This window comes from Harmonia axyridis, chromosome 3 (assembly GCF_914767665.1).
Source record: "Harmonia axyridis chromosome 3, icHarAxyr1.1, whole genome shotgun sequence".
Classification (NCBI taxonomy): domain Eukaryota; kingdom Metazoa; phylum Arthropoda; class Insecta; order Coleoptera; family Coccinellidae; genus Harmonia; species Harmonia axyridis.
Window position 1 is genome coordinate 36,927,942 of NC_059503.1, and position 16,939 is coordinate 36,944,880.

General features: G+C 37.4%; 2 protein-coding genes across 2 annotated transcripts; one reads left to right on the top strand and one right to left on the bottom strand.

The window, feature by feature from the left end:
* Positions 1 to 7,273: 7,273 nt before the first annotated feature.
* LOC123675893 lies at positions 7,274 to 9,335 on the bottom strand. The gene has a single exon (XM_045611450.1). It carries the CDS (start codon positions 9,210 to 9,212, stop codon positions 7,494 to 7,496), a length of 1,719 nt encoding a protein of 572 aa, XP_045467406.1. The 5' UTR covers positions 9,213 to 9,335; the 3' UTR covers positions 7,274 to 7,493.
* Positions 9,336 to 13,520: 4,185 nt separating this feature from the next.
* LOC123675209 (2-(3-amino-3-carboxypropyl)histidine synthase subunit 2) lies at positions 13,521 to 16,845 on the top strand. Its single transcript, XM_045610531.1, has 8 exons — positions 13,521 to 13,742; positions 13,807 to 13,919; positions 13,982 to 14,208; positions 14,260 to 14,403; positions 14,463 to 14,731; positions 14,789 to 15,059; positions 15,116 to 15,345; positions 16,727 to 16,845. The coding sequence occupies exons 1-7, from the start codon at positions 13,596 to 13,598 to the stop codon at positions 15,301 to 15,303; spliced, it is 1,359 nt and encodes a 452-aa protein (XP_045466487.1). The 5' UTR covers positions 13,521 to 13,595; the 3' UTR covers positions 15,304 to 15,345; positions 16,727 to 16,845.
* Positions 16,846 to 16,939: the final 94 nt, after the last annotated feature.

Sequence of the window (16,939 nt, forward strand, 5' to 3'; positions counted from 1 at the left end):
ATGCCGAGTTTTATGGGCATTCAGGCAGTTTTCTCTTTCGCCATTCACAACGCCTTTCTACGGATCCCTAAGGGGTGTGGCTTTAATTATTCCAAGCTTTTACACCGAATTCTTCTGTTTTTTTAAGATTTTCGTTCTCGGACAGAATATTTTCGAGGGAATCGATAGATTCCCTACACAGTCACCCACCAGTAACGAAGTTACGAAATCATAGTTAGGTACTTCTTTGGGAAATGTACCTTCCTACCGGATCTGGTTTTCCTCGTTTCCAGGAATATAGCTTGATCATTGGCTTCGTTTTCTACTGGATCTTCTGTGTGATCTTCCTCGTGCTCTTCATTTTCGAGATTGTCAAATATGTAGGCTGGTTTTACACGGTCGATTGTCACCGTCGTTTCCTTGTCATTGATCTTGATGATGAAATGTTTTGGGTCTCTACTCAAAACTTCGTATGGTCCGTCGTAGGGTTTCTGCAAGCCTAATTTTGGGCCCTCATGTCGGACGAAAACGAACGGTGACGTATCCAATTCCTTGAAAACGAAGCTGGGTCGTTCTCCGTGGTGGTTGGCGTTGATAGGTCTAATTCTTCTAATTTGTTGCCTCAGATCCACTACGAAGTCGGCTGTGTCCGCACCGTCATCCGTACTTGTAGATAGAAATTCTCCAGGCAATCTTAATGGCTCTCCGTATACCATTTCTGCAGCGGTTGCTTTCATGTCATCCCGCCAGGCTGCTCTCATCCCTAGGAGGACACTGGGAAGCGTTTCGGTCCATCTGTCGTTGTTGTGGCATTTGATTGCTGCCTTAAGCTGTCGATGGATTCTTTCTACCATACCGTTGGCTGCTGGGTGGTAGGCGGTGGTTCGGATGTGGTTCGTGCCAGTCAACTTACATCGCTCGTTGAACAGGCTTGACTCGAATTGTCTCCCTTGATCTGTGGTGATCCGGAGTGGAGTGCCGAACCTCGCTATCCAATTCGTGTAGAACTCCTTAGCGATGGTGGATGCTTCCTGGTTCTGCAGGGGAATTGCTTCTGGCCATCTGGTAAATCGGTCGACACAAGTGAGGCAGTATCGGTAACCTTCGGAGTACGGCATGGTGATAATGTCCATGTGTACATGATCGAATCGACGTACCGGTGGCGTAAATGACCCTGGTGGAGTGATGACGTGACGAGTAACTTTGGATCGCTGACACTCTAAGCAGGTGCGGGACCATTTTCTGCAATCTGCGTTAACTGAAGGCCAAACGAAACGTTGCTTCACCATCTTCGTAGTCGCGTTGGTGCCAGGGTGTGCCAGTCTGTGGATCGTGTCGAATGCTACTCTCCGGAATGGCTTCGTCAGGAATGGACGTGCTTGGGGGGTCGACGTATCGCAGTAAACCAAGATGGTTGATCCATGCGGCTTCATCTTCCGGACCAGCAAACTTGTATCGCCTCGCAGATATCTCCGTAGCTCGTCGTCGTCCTCTTGTGATCTGGCTAATGCTTCATAGTCCAAGGTGGGAGTAATTTCGTCCACTCTTGAAAGGGCATCGGCGACGACGTTCTGATCTCCTGGGACGTAGCGTATGTCGGTGGAGAACTGGGAGATGTAGTCCAGATGTCTGAACTGTCTGGGCGAGCACTTCTCTGGCTTCTGCTTGAAGGCAAATGTTAGGGGTTTGTGATCCGTGAAGATCGTAAAGTTTCGTGCTTCTACCATGTGCCTGAAATGTTTGATAGCTAGGTATATGGCTAACAGTTCTCGGTCGTAGGCTCCATATCGAGTTTCTGGTGGTGACAGCTTCTTCGAAAAGAATGCCAGTGGTTGCCATTCGCTGTTGACCATTTGCTGAAGGGTAGCTCCGACTGCAATGTCTGATGCGTCGGTCACCAGGGCTAAAGGTGCACCATCCTTGGGGTGCGCCAGCAATGTTGCTGAGGCTAGCATCTTCTTCCCTTCTGCAAATGCTGTAGTGGCTTCTGGGGTCCACTGGATTTTCGCTTTTCCTTTCAACGTTGGAACTAGTAGATCGTTGAGTGGCGCCAATGTCTGTGATGCTCTGGGTATGAAACGACGATAGAAGTTTAACATACCCAAGAATCTTCGAAGGTCTTTGGCGGTTGACGGTTGGCTGTACTCCAGAATGTCTCGGACTCTATCTGGAAGTGGTTTCGTACCTTCAGCAGAGACAAGGTAGCCTAGGAACTTCACTTCTTGTTGTCCGAAACTACACTTTGCTGGATTGAGGACGATGGAGTGTTCTCGGAATCTTTCGAATATGGTGCTAAGGTGTTCCATATGCTCCTCTTCGGACGATGAGGCGATCAACACGTCATCGATGTAACTGAAGCAGAAGTCTAGTCCTCGTAGAACTTCATCGATGAATCTCTGGAAGGTCTGTGCAGCGTTCCTGAGTCCAAAAGTCATGAATGGGAACTCGAATAACCCAAATGGAGTCGTGATGGCGGTCTTAAGTATGTCTTCTTCGGCTAGGGGAATCTGGTTGTACGCTCGTACTAGATCGAGGGTCGAGAAGATCTTCTTCCCTTGGAGGATGTGAGCATAGTCCTGTATGTGCCTTACAGGATACTGGTCGGGGATAGTCCGGGCGTTCAAAGCTCGGTAATCTCCGCATGGTCTCCATTTTTCTGATCCCTTCTTCGGTGCGAGGTGTAGCGGGGACGACCATGGACTGTTGGATGGACGGGCGATTCCTAGCCGGAGCATTGCTTCGAACTCCTTTTTGGCTGCCTTGAACTTCTCTGGTGCCAAACGCCATGGTCTCGATGCAACTGGTGGTCCATTGGTCGTTTTGATGTGATGCCTGGTCTGGTGTGTGATTCGTCCGGGGGCTCGTTCTGGTCGAGTGATTTCTGGGAAAGCCATTAATAGCTGATGGTATCTGGATGATCCGTTGACTGTCTTGACTTCTGGGATGTTGCACTCAGTCACTTCTCCTCGAGTAGTGAGTTGGGTGGTTCCGTCCAAAAGTCTTTGGTTTCTTACGTCCACGAGTAGGTTGTAGAAGCTCAGGAAGTCGACACCGATGATGGGTTTGGATACATCTGCTATGACAAACCTCCAGGTGAAATCTCGGCGTAGTCCTAAGTTCAGCGTGAGGGTAATTGTACCATACGTTGCGATGGGAGTACCATTGGCTGCTGATAGGATGTAGTCAGACTTCTCTCTTCTACCGTGGACTGCACTTCGTGGGAAGACGCACAGATCTGCTCCAGTGTCGACCAGGAACTGCAGCTTGGAGTCCCTATCGGTGATGAACAGGCGGCGCGTCGATGGGCTGGGATCACTGGCCGCTTCTAGTGAAGGCCCCCCTCGTTTCCCGAGGCGTAGTTGCAGGGCTGCCTGCATCTAGTGGACCTGGCTCCAAATCTCCAATGATACCAGCACTTACCGTCGATTGGCTGTCGGCCTCGACTAAGACTTCTTGGGCGATGCTGGGATTGGCCTCTGCTCCTGTCTCTCCGGGATCGGTTGGATTGGGCTGCCAGCTCAGCTCTCATGGTTGCTATCTCCCGGTTGAGTCCGAGTGTGAGCTGGGCAAACTTGGCACTGAGGATGGCCTCGATGCTGGTGGTCTCGTTCACCAGTTGTACGGGAGGTCGGATTGCTTCTATGATGTGGTCTGCATGGACAGCTAACTCTTGGAGGCTGCTGTCTTGCACAATGGCCAACGACACCTGGACACTTCTGGGTAGACGGTTCATCCAGAGGGATTTCATGAGGCTCTCCGGAACGGCTGGATCAGCAAGGTTCTGTAAATGACGAAGAAACTGTGAGGGCTTACGGTCTCCCATTTCTTCTCGCTCCAGAAGGCGTCGGGTCTTCTCCTCTTGTGTGGCACTTAAACGTCGAATTAGCTCCGTCTTCAATTTGTGGAAGGCCTCGTCGGTAGGTGGATTCAATATAATGTCCTTCACCTCCGTTGCGTACTTAGCTGGTAGGGCACCCACAATATATCCAAACTTAGTCCGGTCCTGTGTCACCCCCGCGCTGTGGAAACTTCCTTCAGCCATAGCGAACCATAACTCAGGATCGGTGACGACAAATTCTGGCATCCGTACGGCGACTCTTGATACCTCGGTTTCTTGTGGCATTTTTCTTCGGGATTCGCTTCTTCTTCAAATCACGTCGGGGTCACCAATTTGTGGGCTGTGGTCCTTATACGGTGACTATCAAGTAGTTCACTGCCAAGGAATTTAGGGAAATAAAAGAACGGGATAAGAAAATACGTATTCGATTTATTTCAACCCACTAAAAGAATTTGAAGAAGATGAGTATTTATCTCGATTCTTAGGGTCGCTGGACGCTTGGGTCGTTGTGGCTCGGTCGCAGGTAGTTTTTCGCCGGTCGGGAACAGATGTGATGTTCTTCAATCTTCGGGTTGTCGCTGCAAGTGTGGAACATCTGGGGAAGTCGAAGTTTCTTGTAGAATGGTCTGGAAGCTATTCAATTATTCTCCCTGAAATGCCGAGTTTTATGGGCATTCAGGCAGTTTTCTCTTTCGCCATTCACAACGCCTTTCTACGGATCCCTAAGGGGTGTGGCTTTAATTATTCCAAGCTTTTACACCGAATTCTTCTGTTTTTTTAAGATTTTCGTTCTCGGACAGAATATTTTCGAGGGAATCGATAGATTCCCTACATTTTCATTTTATGTCTTAGGTATTATCAATATTTCCATTCTCAATTACCCCTTCCTAAAATTATTGCGTTAGTTCTTATAGTTTAGATTTATTTTAACATAAATTCATACTGTAGTGACTGTGTCTGCTTCTAGATGGCGCTATGGCTATATGCTCCAACTTACATCGGCCCGGCGGATTTAAAGGGGTCGTCGCATTGCAACTCTTATAGGGATGGGCAAGGGACAGAAAACTATCGATATATATATTGTATCGATATTTTCTGACACTATCGAAATATGTCAGAGTAAAAATATCGATATTGATCGATATATATCGCTGTAATATTTTAGTGTGGGATTATTTTGTTGAATTCAATAAAGTTTCTCTATCGTAAAAGAGAATAATAAGATTCAGATGACGAGATTCAGTTGAAAACGACATATTTAGTAGTTTTCAATATTTCGCATTATGATTTCGACCACACGAATAGAATAGCCTTTATTGGTGATATTGCATAACAATATAGTTGCTGTCACAAGTCATAAACAATACAATTAATAGGTGAGATGAAATTATTCAAAATATATATGAAGAGCATAAGAGCAGCCAAAATTCATCAAAATTATAAATGATATGAATACAGTCAATAAACAATATAGCCACACAAAAATACACTATAAAATACTATACATATACAATAGTATAATAAATAATAATAATAGATAAAAAAATAATAAATAATAGATAAAATTTGCATTTCATAAGAGCCGGATAAAATTTACATATTTTGACCTACTTCCATTAGTCGAAAATCCAGATTTTTAGTAGTTTGCTCCCATTTCATGGAATATTTTCGATATACAGAATTTCAGTTTTGCGATTCTACATTTTGATATTTAGGTATTTCAGAGTTTCAAATTCGATATTTTCAATATGTCGCATTATGATTCATCGTGACCAGATTCAGTTGAAGACACATGTAGTACTTTACTTTCATTTTTTATAGAATATTTTCAAAATGAAGCAGGTACTTCAGTTCTGAAATTAGACTACCTCGGTAGTGCAGTGGACAGAGATGTCGACTGTGGTGCCGAAGGTACCGGGTTCGAATCCTGGCTAGGTCATGGATGTTGTACATGTCCGGTGATGGTTAGGTTAGAGACTAATGACCATAGCAGTCGATGCCTTCAATGAAAGAAAAAAAAAAAAAAAGTTCTGAAATTCTACATATCGAAAATACATGATATTTATTTGAAAGTGTCAAATTCGATATTTTTTAATATTTTGCATTATGATTTTGACCACACGAAACATATTATGCTCTAGTTCCATTAGACGAAAATCCAGATTCATCGTGACCAGATTCAGTTGAAAACAGCATATTTAGTAGTTTGCATATTTTCAATATGTAGAATTTCAAAACTAAAAATGCTTCTTATTTTATGGGTTAATATGGGGTAGGTAAAAGAGATTTTGGGAATTCCAGCAATAACCAATAAATGGTTCAGGACGTTTTTGTACAGAAAGAAAGGTATTTAACAACGGCCGTTGAATTCTATTACAATTTTATTATGCCTTTTTTTTTCTTGAGCTTTCAGCAAGATCGAGACATAACTTTTTATTTTCGATGAGTAGAATTTCAATCATATATTCAATACATATATCGAAAATATATATATCAGGATTTTCGACTAATGGAACTAAAGTATAATATGTTTCGTGAGGTCGAAATCATAATGCGAAATATGAAAAAATATCGAATTTGATACTCTGAAATCTATATAAATATATCGATAATATCGGTTGAAAATATCGACAATCGATAGTATCGAAATTTAAAATATCGACGATATTTATCGGAAATTTTCTGAAAAAATATCGGTATTTATTGCCCATCCCTAGTCACATCTCAACGATGCTGTGAGAAGGTGTGTCTTAGGCAGAGTTCGCTGCACAGATTACGGATAACATAGATGGGACACTCCCCTACCTAAAGTAGAAAGTTATCCGTAATCTGTGGTTCGCTGGAACTCCTAACCGACGAGGCCACCAGCGATCATAGAACAAGTATGTATACTTACTCTATGCTAGCGATCTCGGGACGAAACACAAAACCCCCGGAAGAGGGCGCACCTATAACTTGGCTCGAGAGCGACTCGCCTAAATACATTCTCGAATAACTCTTGAATTATTGAATTTGGGAGCAATAATATTGGGGAAATAATTCACGTAATAGTGACTATGGAAATTCTTTTTTTTTTCGGTTTTTTCTTAATATTTTGAAAACTATGAGGACTAACGCAATATTTTTAGAAAAGAGTAATTGAAAATGGAAATCTTGATAATATCCAAGACAAAATGAAAAAAAAGCTTTTTTTGAAAATTTTTTTTTTTAATTCTTGTATAACCGGAAGTGCCGGAGCTTCGAAAATATTTTAGCTGAATCATCATGAACAATGTCATATTCCGAATTTTCAGATTTCAAATCGGCCCCGTTCTCCAGAAACGTCTAATAGGCAGTCGAACTTGAAACACCCTGTATATATACCAATAGCTTTGCAATTATTTCTTTGGATAAGTGTGAGGAACATTGCTTCCGTATCTTGTCCAATCTTTTTTATGAGAAAAAATGAGCAACAAATGAAACAATGTATACACTTTTATTGACAAAAATACCAATTTATAGTTCATTGAAGTATTGGATGGCGTCAGTGTCAGTACTCTAGTAATTTTGAACCTTAGCTTCAAAATTAACAAAGAATAACTAATTCAATTTGATTTTAATAATAATCTGAAACAAAAATAAAAAAAATAATACAATCAATTCTTATTTCAATAAAACTGAATATTTATACAAGTTGTCATTCTTTAAACCTAACGGCTTTGATCTCTTTACACTTCAATTCTTCTTCCATGTGACAAAACAGGTCTTGCAATTTCTCTGGTGCAACTAGAAAGTATATCCAAATAAGCCTGGAATTTTTCAGCCACTTATCTGCTTCCAATTTCTTCAAAGTGGAACTATAGATATGCAATAATAATTTCAATGTAGAAGTTTGTTTACCTAAATTTGATTGAATACTTTTCAAAGATTCCATCACAGGTTTGGGAATAGTTATGGTTAAATTAGTGGTACCAGATGTTATAAATTGTTTAGCAACATCAGTCTTGTATAGTTTCTCCACTATTTCTACAATATTTCTATTCAAGAAAAGATTATTCTCTAGATTTATCAAATTCTTCTTTAGCTGGTTACAACACAAATATGCATCTTTCAATATATTTTGACCATATATGTTAACAATATTACGAAGAACTTCACAACGCTGCTCTAACGGTTCTCGACTAAAATTGTTGAAGTTATTAATATAGCTCCACATAATTTCTAGTCTGTATTTAGTATTATCTAAATTATGTAATATGTACTTTGAAATATGTCTTATGGTTTGATCTGTCTCCTCAATACATTTTTTTTCCTGAAGAAGCAACATCATTGCACAAAATGTAGTAGATGACACCTTTGAATAATATTTTGAAATTTGATTAAAACATTCTAAATTATTCTCAACATCCTTCAGTTCTTGCAGAGACTTCTTTATTTTAATTGAAGTAATAGGCTCTTCTGCAATAATTGAAGCTTTTTTTTCTATCTTACTTAATAGCATTTCTCTCTCTTCTATCATATCTGAAACAATTGAAGTGTTATACTTCAAGGGATAATCTTGTGTGAAAAAATTTTCTAGAAAATTATTCACTTCATAAAGAGATTCAGCTTCCATCTTTGTTTTGAGACAGTCGAAGTAGGAGGAAAATATTTGAACCTGTGACATTTCTAATTTGTCTTCAAAATTTTCATTATTTGGTGTTGAGTTCAAATTTATATTGCTTTGTGAAAAATATCCAGATAATTCACTATGTTGTTTCTCCACCATATCTTCAAGTGTTGTTTTAAACTCAATGGAATCATAAATATCATTCAAATTTTTGAGATTCAAGAAATGGGTAGGTTCACTAGATTGAAAGTTACTTAGGAAAAAGAGATCTCTCGATAATTTTTCATGAAGACACCTATTCTTTGAATCTAGGTCATGAGACAATTCTTCACATCTTTTATATGCTTCTTCATACCTGAAGTCTAATTCCGCCGATTCTCTTTCTATATTTAATTTGCTTTGTGATAAAGATTGTTGTAAATGTCCATCCATTTTCAATAGGTTATCCAACTTTTGCTCTTCTTGTTCCAATAATTCCAGTTCGGCGACAGATACTTTCAATTGCTTTAAATTCAAATCATAATCAAAAATTCCTGGGTTTTTCTCTTCTAGTTGTCTACAAGCTTTTTCCAGTTCGGTATCATATAGAGGGTTCTCAATAGATTGAAATTCAGTTAATTCCTGTGCTAATAGAATATTTTTTCTAGACAAGGCACTACACATGAAATTCAATAGATAAATCATATCTTGATCGTCTGTATCAAACCAGGCCCTCACAACATTCGGGTTCAAATCACCCAAATCAATTTGTAGGTCTCCAAATATTTTGAGTAGATGGTCCCCATTATATGTGAAATTATCAGACATCTTGTTGAAAAACTTTAATTCAATATTCCAAATCACATATTTATTACAATTTTAAATTTTTTTGTTTTTATTGAATACTGCATCTTTCAGACGTTATTTTCAAACAACTGTCAATATTTATTTAATCTATGGTCTCAACCACAGAACACTGAGACATTTCAACTAAAACCATAGAGACTAAATCTAATGTCCATCCACAGACTACTAGTCTGTGGTCCATCTGTACAGTGTGACCAGCACAGAATACTAAATATATAAGAAGTGCTAACCACAGAATACTGAATATATGACCAGATTTAGTAGAAATCATAGACCTAATATCACAAGGTCTATGATAGAAATCTACTTTTTTAGTAGATTTTTCGCATTTTCATGGAGTTTTTAGTAGGAAGAAATCATTTGGTAGATTTTAGTAGTTTTGGTTTTGAAAAAACTAACCAAGACGGTTGGGAATTCAGATGTCTAGACTGTTCCGATGAATCAATTAATTGTTCATTGAGGTTCTACGTGATTCTAGAAGAACGAACTAAGATGCATAGAATACCTGGTGTGTTTACTGATTCGATTTTGTTTCAGACTTTTTGAGAGACCCACCTGTTGCTTTGGTGTTCTGCTTCACCAGAGTTCTGTAAGGGGGCGCTCTTCATACATTTTCGAATTCCCGCTATCTGCTAGGTGCCGTTTAAAAAGGAAATACTGATTTTAGACACTGCAAACATTCACAATAAATTACAATTCAGTTCATATCGAATTTTTACTCAAATGAATGGAATATAATGAAAGACCATAGAATATAAAATATTATTTTTCTATACTCAAAGTTCACGACAAGAGCGTAGAAATGGGGGGATACTGGGGGTAATTACACGGTGTTCCTAAATTGGTGATACAAATGAAAATGACAGATTCCGGATCATTTTAAGAAAAAAAGTCCTATAATATGAGTCCCCAAACATTTTGTTTTGAGATACATGTGTTAAAGTTTGAGTTTTTTCTCGTATAACCTTCCCTTCACAAGATATTTAATTTGAATTTGCCATAGATATTCCAGTTTGAAGTGTCACCATGTGATATGCTAATTTTGAATGCAAATCTACAGGGTGATATTTTTTCTGCTTCCTTCCTCCAAAAGTATGTATTGGTGAATGGCTGGTGAACTCTGGTCCAGTACAACACTTTTTGGTTTGTTATAGTTTTGTCGTATCTGCTATCGATTTCGAGAAAAAATCTCTAGTAATCCTAAGGAAAATCCAAATTATTATAAAGATCCAGCTAGTAAGCTCTAATGAATGCATTAATTTTAAGTTTTGGTATTTATTTACCCAATCTGTAGCGAAGATTATTAAATATTTGATAAACTGATATAAGCATCACAAAAAGTACGACACACTAGAAACAACCTGTATATTGAAAGCAAAGCGTTTGTGTGCTCATATTCATGAAACTTTTTTTCTCGAAATAATCCGAGTAATTTCTCATTTTCCTTCGTAACTCTAATTTCAGAATACCCAGTATAAGGTAAGAACAACCGAATTAGTAATAAAAAAAATTATTTCGAGTAATTTGGTTCAAACTTTGTTATCAAACTTCTTTTTTTAACATTACGGATATGAGTAAAAGTTGTCGTCAAAAATTTTTTTTTCGATTATCCCTCCCAAGAAAAAAAAAGATTATGGCGGCTTCTCATAAAGCTCCACATAGCAACAATAAACACAGCAGTCGGTGGCCTAGAGGTTAAGAGTGTAGACCTTCTCACCGAGATGCGACAAGGTGCCGGGCTCGAGTCCCGGCGGCTCCCGAATAAATTCCCCAAGCGTCTGTGACACGGCACACACAAATATACCAAAGTCACACTGATGAGTCCGGTGTGTGTGCCAGGGACGAAACGCATAAGTAGGCATACGTGAAATCCTACATTGGTGACCCCGACGTGATGGCGGAAAGCTGCGGCGTTGGAGCGCAGAGGCGACTCACTGCCCCGCTCAACGTTACGGCTACTGGGGTGTCGATCGGACACTAGAGCCGATGGCACGCCGAGCCTCGTATTTCCGTCAATACAGCACGCAAGCCCGACGTGATGGGAATGGCCGTCTTAACGATGTGTCCTGGAAAGCAGAAGGTTGATGCGTAGCTCCCATATATCTGCAATTTCCAACGAAACTCTAGACGCCCATTCCCATGACGTGCAATACGTGCTCCTTGGTCTGCCGCGGTATAGCGGACCTGAATAGGCGGCATTCACCGTCCGCACGATGCCGCGAGGTGCAGCTCTGATTAGGCGGCAATCACCCGGCTGCACCGATGAGCTCATAACACGCATAAGTTTCGTTCCTCCGTCACTGGGGAGGGAGTCATGTGGCGGCTTCTCATAAAGCTCCACATAGCAACAATAAACACAGCAGTCGGTGGCCTAGAGGTTAAGAGTGTAGACCTTCTCACCGAGATGCGACAAGGTTCCGGGTTCGAGTCCCGGCGGCTCCCAAATAAATTCCCCAAGCGTCTGTGACACGGCACACACAAATATACCAAAGTCACACTGATGAGTCCGGTGTGTGTGCCAGGGACGAAACGCATAAGTAGGCATACGTGAAATCCTACAAGACCTACGCCCTTGGTTCACAAGAGTCGAGAATTGAGAGAAATGTCAAATGTAAACGATGTATGCGCCATCTGAAAAAAACGCGATCCTTCGAAATCAAGTAGGTATAAATCAGAAAAATCTCCTGTTTTGTCTGAAAGTTTTACAGGTATATGTAGACTAAGATGTCTAAAACCATGGTGTATGCACTCCTCAAACTTTGAATGCAATGACATTCGACCAAATTGAAAATATTATTATTATGTGATATTAGTTTTAGTTCGGCGGCACCGCAATGTCATACTTGTCATTTCGATCTTTTTCCTTTGATTTTGATTGGATACATTAATTAAAACTCGATACTGACCAATCAAAAGCGATGTGTAACCGAGTATGATCGTGCAAAGTCGTGATATATAGATAGATAGATTGTGATAGATCGTGAAACAAAACACGAAACGTTTACTGGAATGAATTCAAATATTTGAAATAGAGAGAGACTAGAGAGAGAGTTTATTGGTATTTCAATTACAAGAATTACTTCCATAGATCATAACTATAATGAAAGATATACATATATAGGTACATAATGGCACAAAACTCATAAATAATAAATAACAAGAATCTTAATTTGTTGATAGCGCTACCTACAGTTGACATAACGAAGCTTAACTAATATTCTCAACAAGGTCTATAGATTACACTAAATCTATAGACCTTGTATTCTCAAAATTGGCAAAACAAAAGCTAATCAGTCCATAAACCTGGTTTTTAGACATCTTAATGTAGACACACCACCAACTTCTTTGGTGACTGTCGGCTGAGAATAAATAAAAAGAATGATGGAATATCCGAAGGGTTCCTCATTAAAAACAGATGTTGTTTAACTTTAACCTTATATATAATTAATATCATTAAATAAAAGGATCTTTGAATTATTTCAGAAAAACTTATTTTTTTATTAGTATTTCAGGTTCAATTTCGATATGTCTCTTGTATGTAGAATTTTGTATTTGGTTATTTTTTATTGAGTTTCTTGTACATATCATGCCAGCGATTGTATGTTTTTGGCAATATTAATATTTAATTGGGAAAAGAAATTTTATGGAAATGAGTGGTTCTGAAAAAAACACTAATGACAAAAACGATTTTCACGATGTCACAGGTAAAATTCGATTCATTCTTTCACGATTTCCTAGAAATTTTCTTGTTTTATTTTCGAATCTGTACGCATCTCTCTACTATCTATCCTATTCATGAAGTAAAATTTAACCATAAGACATTAGATTAGAATAAAGTGTATTCTGATTTCTGAATATTGTGAAAATATAATGCAGCGTCAACTGTGAAATTTTTTTCAAAAAGTATGTCAGTAGATTTTTGGTAGATTTCTGAAAGATGTTGGTAGATTTTTAGTAGATTCACCTTATTCCAATCTGGTCACGCTAAATCTGTAGGTACATTCAGAAAATTTTAACAAAGACTAACTAGTAGTCCGTGCTAATACTATTAATACCTAGCGTCTCTTATCGCGCCTCAAGATGTCTTTAGACATCTTACTCAAGACGTTCGTTTCAACTTCGAAGTCCGGTACTCCGGTGCCGGTACGCCGTTACTTTGGAACCGGTTACTTTACGTTTGTGCAACGCGCGACAACGTTACTCTGAAATACCGTTCCAAAATAATCCCATCCCTACCAACAATAAACATAGAACATGTATGTATATACTTACTCTATGACAATAAATAACACATAACCTCTTCTAGTAGTCTAGGTAATTTGCTTTTTTTCTTTGAATATAAAAATGTCCATGTTTTTTACGAATGAACAAGTGAGTTTGGAAAAGGATGTAGATTATAAAGGTACCGTTCAATATGACAAGGAAAAGATACCTTGCTTATATGAAATTAATCGATGTATATCATGGATTAGGACTAATAATTTCAAAAGGGTAATTGTTTCTAAAATTATAAAATGGTATACTTAATTATCGATTCAAAAAATGTTTCTCTCAGGTTTGTTTGCAATTTCCTGATCATCTGTTACCAGATTCTTCAGAAGTTGCTTTTAAATTACAAGAAGCTTTGAATCAGCCTGTATATATAATGGGTGACACCGCTTATGAAAGGTAAACCAATTACATTATTGTTGCTCAGTGCAAGGTTAATACTTAAATTTTTTATTTTATAGTTGTTGTCTAGACTACATTGCTGCTGGACACATCAATGCTGATGCTATAATTCATTTTGGAGCTATATGTTTTTCACAGAGTGCTAATAAATTGCCACACTTAAACATATATGAAAAATATTATATCGATGTAGAGCATTTAGGTAAAACTATTGAGTCATTTTTAATTGAAGCAAATAACAATGAGGTCTTCTTACTGATAGATACACCATTTATTCATGAGATTGGTATGTTGTTTTGGATACTATGGGAAAAAAAAATCATTTTGAATTTTTCAGCTCGTATTCGACAGTTAGCATTGAATATGGTAAATGTAAAAGTTTTACAGCTTGACATGGATATTGATTATTCTAAAAGTGGTTTATACATATTTATTGGAAATAATAACAAAAAAATGGAGAATATCATTTTCTCATTGGATGGTAAGTTGTCATTCTATTCAATTGTAGAATTCTTGTTTTATTCAAGTAAACATTTTCAGAACGAAACCTTTACCAATATGATCCTACAGTATCTAATGGTTTCATTGCCGATTTTAAGGAAAATCCAGTTATACTGAGGAGAAGATACTATTTATCAGAAAAAATAAAGGATTCTCAAACATTTGGAATTGTGATGGGAACTCTTGCAATTGATAATTATTTAAAAGTACTCAATAGAATGAAAACATTGCTAAAGTTAAATGGAAAAAAGTTTTATGTATTGAGTGTTGGAAAGATTTCAGTTGCTAAACTTGCAAATTTTCCTGAGGTTGATAGATTATCAATAAATTTATCTTTCATTATTCAAAGCTTGATTTTTTTGTAGATGGATATATTTGTAGTGATAACTTGTGCTATGAATGAGGTATATGATAGCAAAGAATTTTATAAGCCAATAGTTACACCATTTGATGTTGAAAAGGCTTTCAATTTGAAATCAACAAGTTTGAAATTTACATATGACTACAACAGTTTTCTGAATGAAGTGTCTGATGTTTCTAAGATAAAACCACTTGTTGAGCCTGATTTCAGTCTATTAACTGGAAAAATGAGATATAATCAGAGTGATAGTTCAGAAGAAATCTCAACAAAAGAAGGTAGGAAAAGGTTCATATTGAATAAATTTTTATCATCTTAACTCTATTTGTTCAAGATGACAAAGGAATATCCTTGAAGACTAATGGAGTCCTGGCAGAGAATTCAAATTATGGTGCTGGTTTTCTTGCTTATAGAAGTTGGAAAGGTTTGGAACAGAATCTAGGAAAAACTGAAATTAAATTAGCTGAAGAGGGAAGAGCTGGAATTGCTCAGGGTTATTCAAATGAAGAAAAAAATACTTGATAGTAAAAAATTCCTGATATGGGAAAGAACAAGACTTTACAGGTATTGAATATATACCATAATACTAATGCAGGAGTTACCCCTTATGAATTTTATCATTGCAAATAAATTAATAAAAATGATTTCAAACATCTTCATCATGAAATTCTGTGTATTGCTGCTTCAGTCTCAAAATACAGTAAAACTTCATTAAGAGGTTTTCCCAAATAATAAGCTCTTTTGGACGGTCCCTTGAATTTTCTTATTCTAATACAGTAAAAAGTACTCGGTAAGTCGCACTGTTCTGTTGGATAAAACTCTTTTTTGCCATAGATAGATGGTAAAAGAAGTTCAATGGTTGATCAATGAATGGCAAACACATTAGGTTTATTTGTTTACATGACACGTTGAACATGAGTCACTCTTAATCTCAAGCTCATTCTTAAATCTAAGAATGAGCTTGTGATCTCCTATAATCACAGATCTGTTTAAAAACTGGATTCAGCCATTTTCATATTCTTTTTTTGACAACTGCCCTATCACGAGCATAAATATCGTTTTTATGCCACAGCCAAACTACAGGGCTTAGATTAGGCTATTATCAAAGTGGTGAAACAAAGGTAGAGGAAAAAATTTGTTTAACGGTACTTGAGAGATATGGAGGGGGAAATTTCAACCGAAATTAATGTTTTAGAATATATGTATACATTTTATTTTTGGTGCTTGGGATGAACTTGACCCACTAGTTATAAGGAACTATTTTCAAGAGACTGCATTCAGGTTTTCAGACAAGACTGATACCACTAACAGCACAGCAACAGAAAATGAGGAAATTCTTGTATCTAGTGAAACTCATTTTACATTCAAATTTTGCAATCATTTTTTATTATCAAGAATTTTTTTCTACTTTCCTGGGTAACACACTCCTTTGAGCCAATTCCTTGAAGAGTGTCTTCACAATGTTTTACTGTTTTTCTACATAAAATAATCAAATTTATATGAATACATTACTCAATAAAACAAAAGCATCCACTACCTTACACCTCTGACCAATGAAGCTTAAATATTGAATTAATGAAATGTGAAATTGATTGAAACTACAAGTGTAGCAGAAGAAAATATATTTTTGGAATTGTTGATCTCCTCCTAGTTCAATAGAGTGAATGACTTAAATGTAGAAACTTCTCTATACAGAGAGGCTCTTGTTAAAAAAAAATTCCTGCCGAGACGTAAATGGTGTAACTAACAAGTCTAAAACCATTGTCTGTACTAAGAATACTTAGATTTTGTGTTTAATTGTCTTATATTCATCTAACATTTTTGATAACCTATTTTAGTATAAAGAAGTTAATGTTAGATCTAAATTATCCCTCAAACACCAAGAAGGATGAATAACCCAGTAAGTGAACATCTTAGATATAATTGAGTAAACATTTTGTTTTAGGCATGTATTCCTTCCAATTTGAAGACTTCCAGATGAACAAAAGAAGATAATAGTTCTTAAAATTTTCTTATGTATTATGAAGTTTATTAAGAATATTGATATAGTTTAATGGTCATTGATTTATTATCACTGTAATATATTTAATGTGCTGAATATTTAACTCAAGTAAGACTTCAAAGAGGAAAATTTGAAAAATTCATAATCCTAATATCA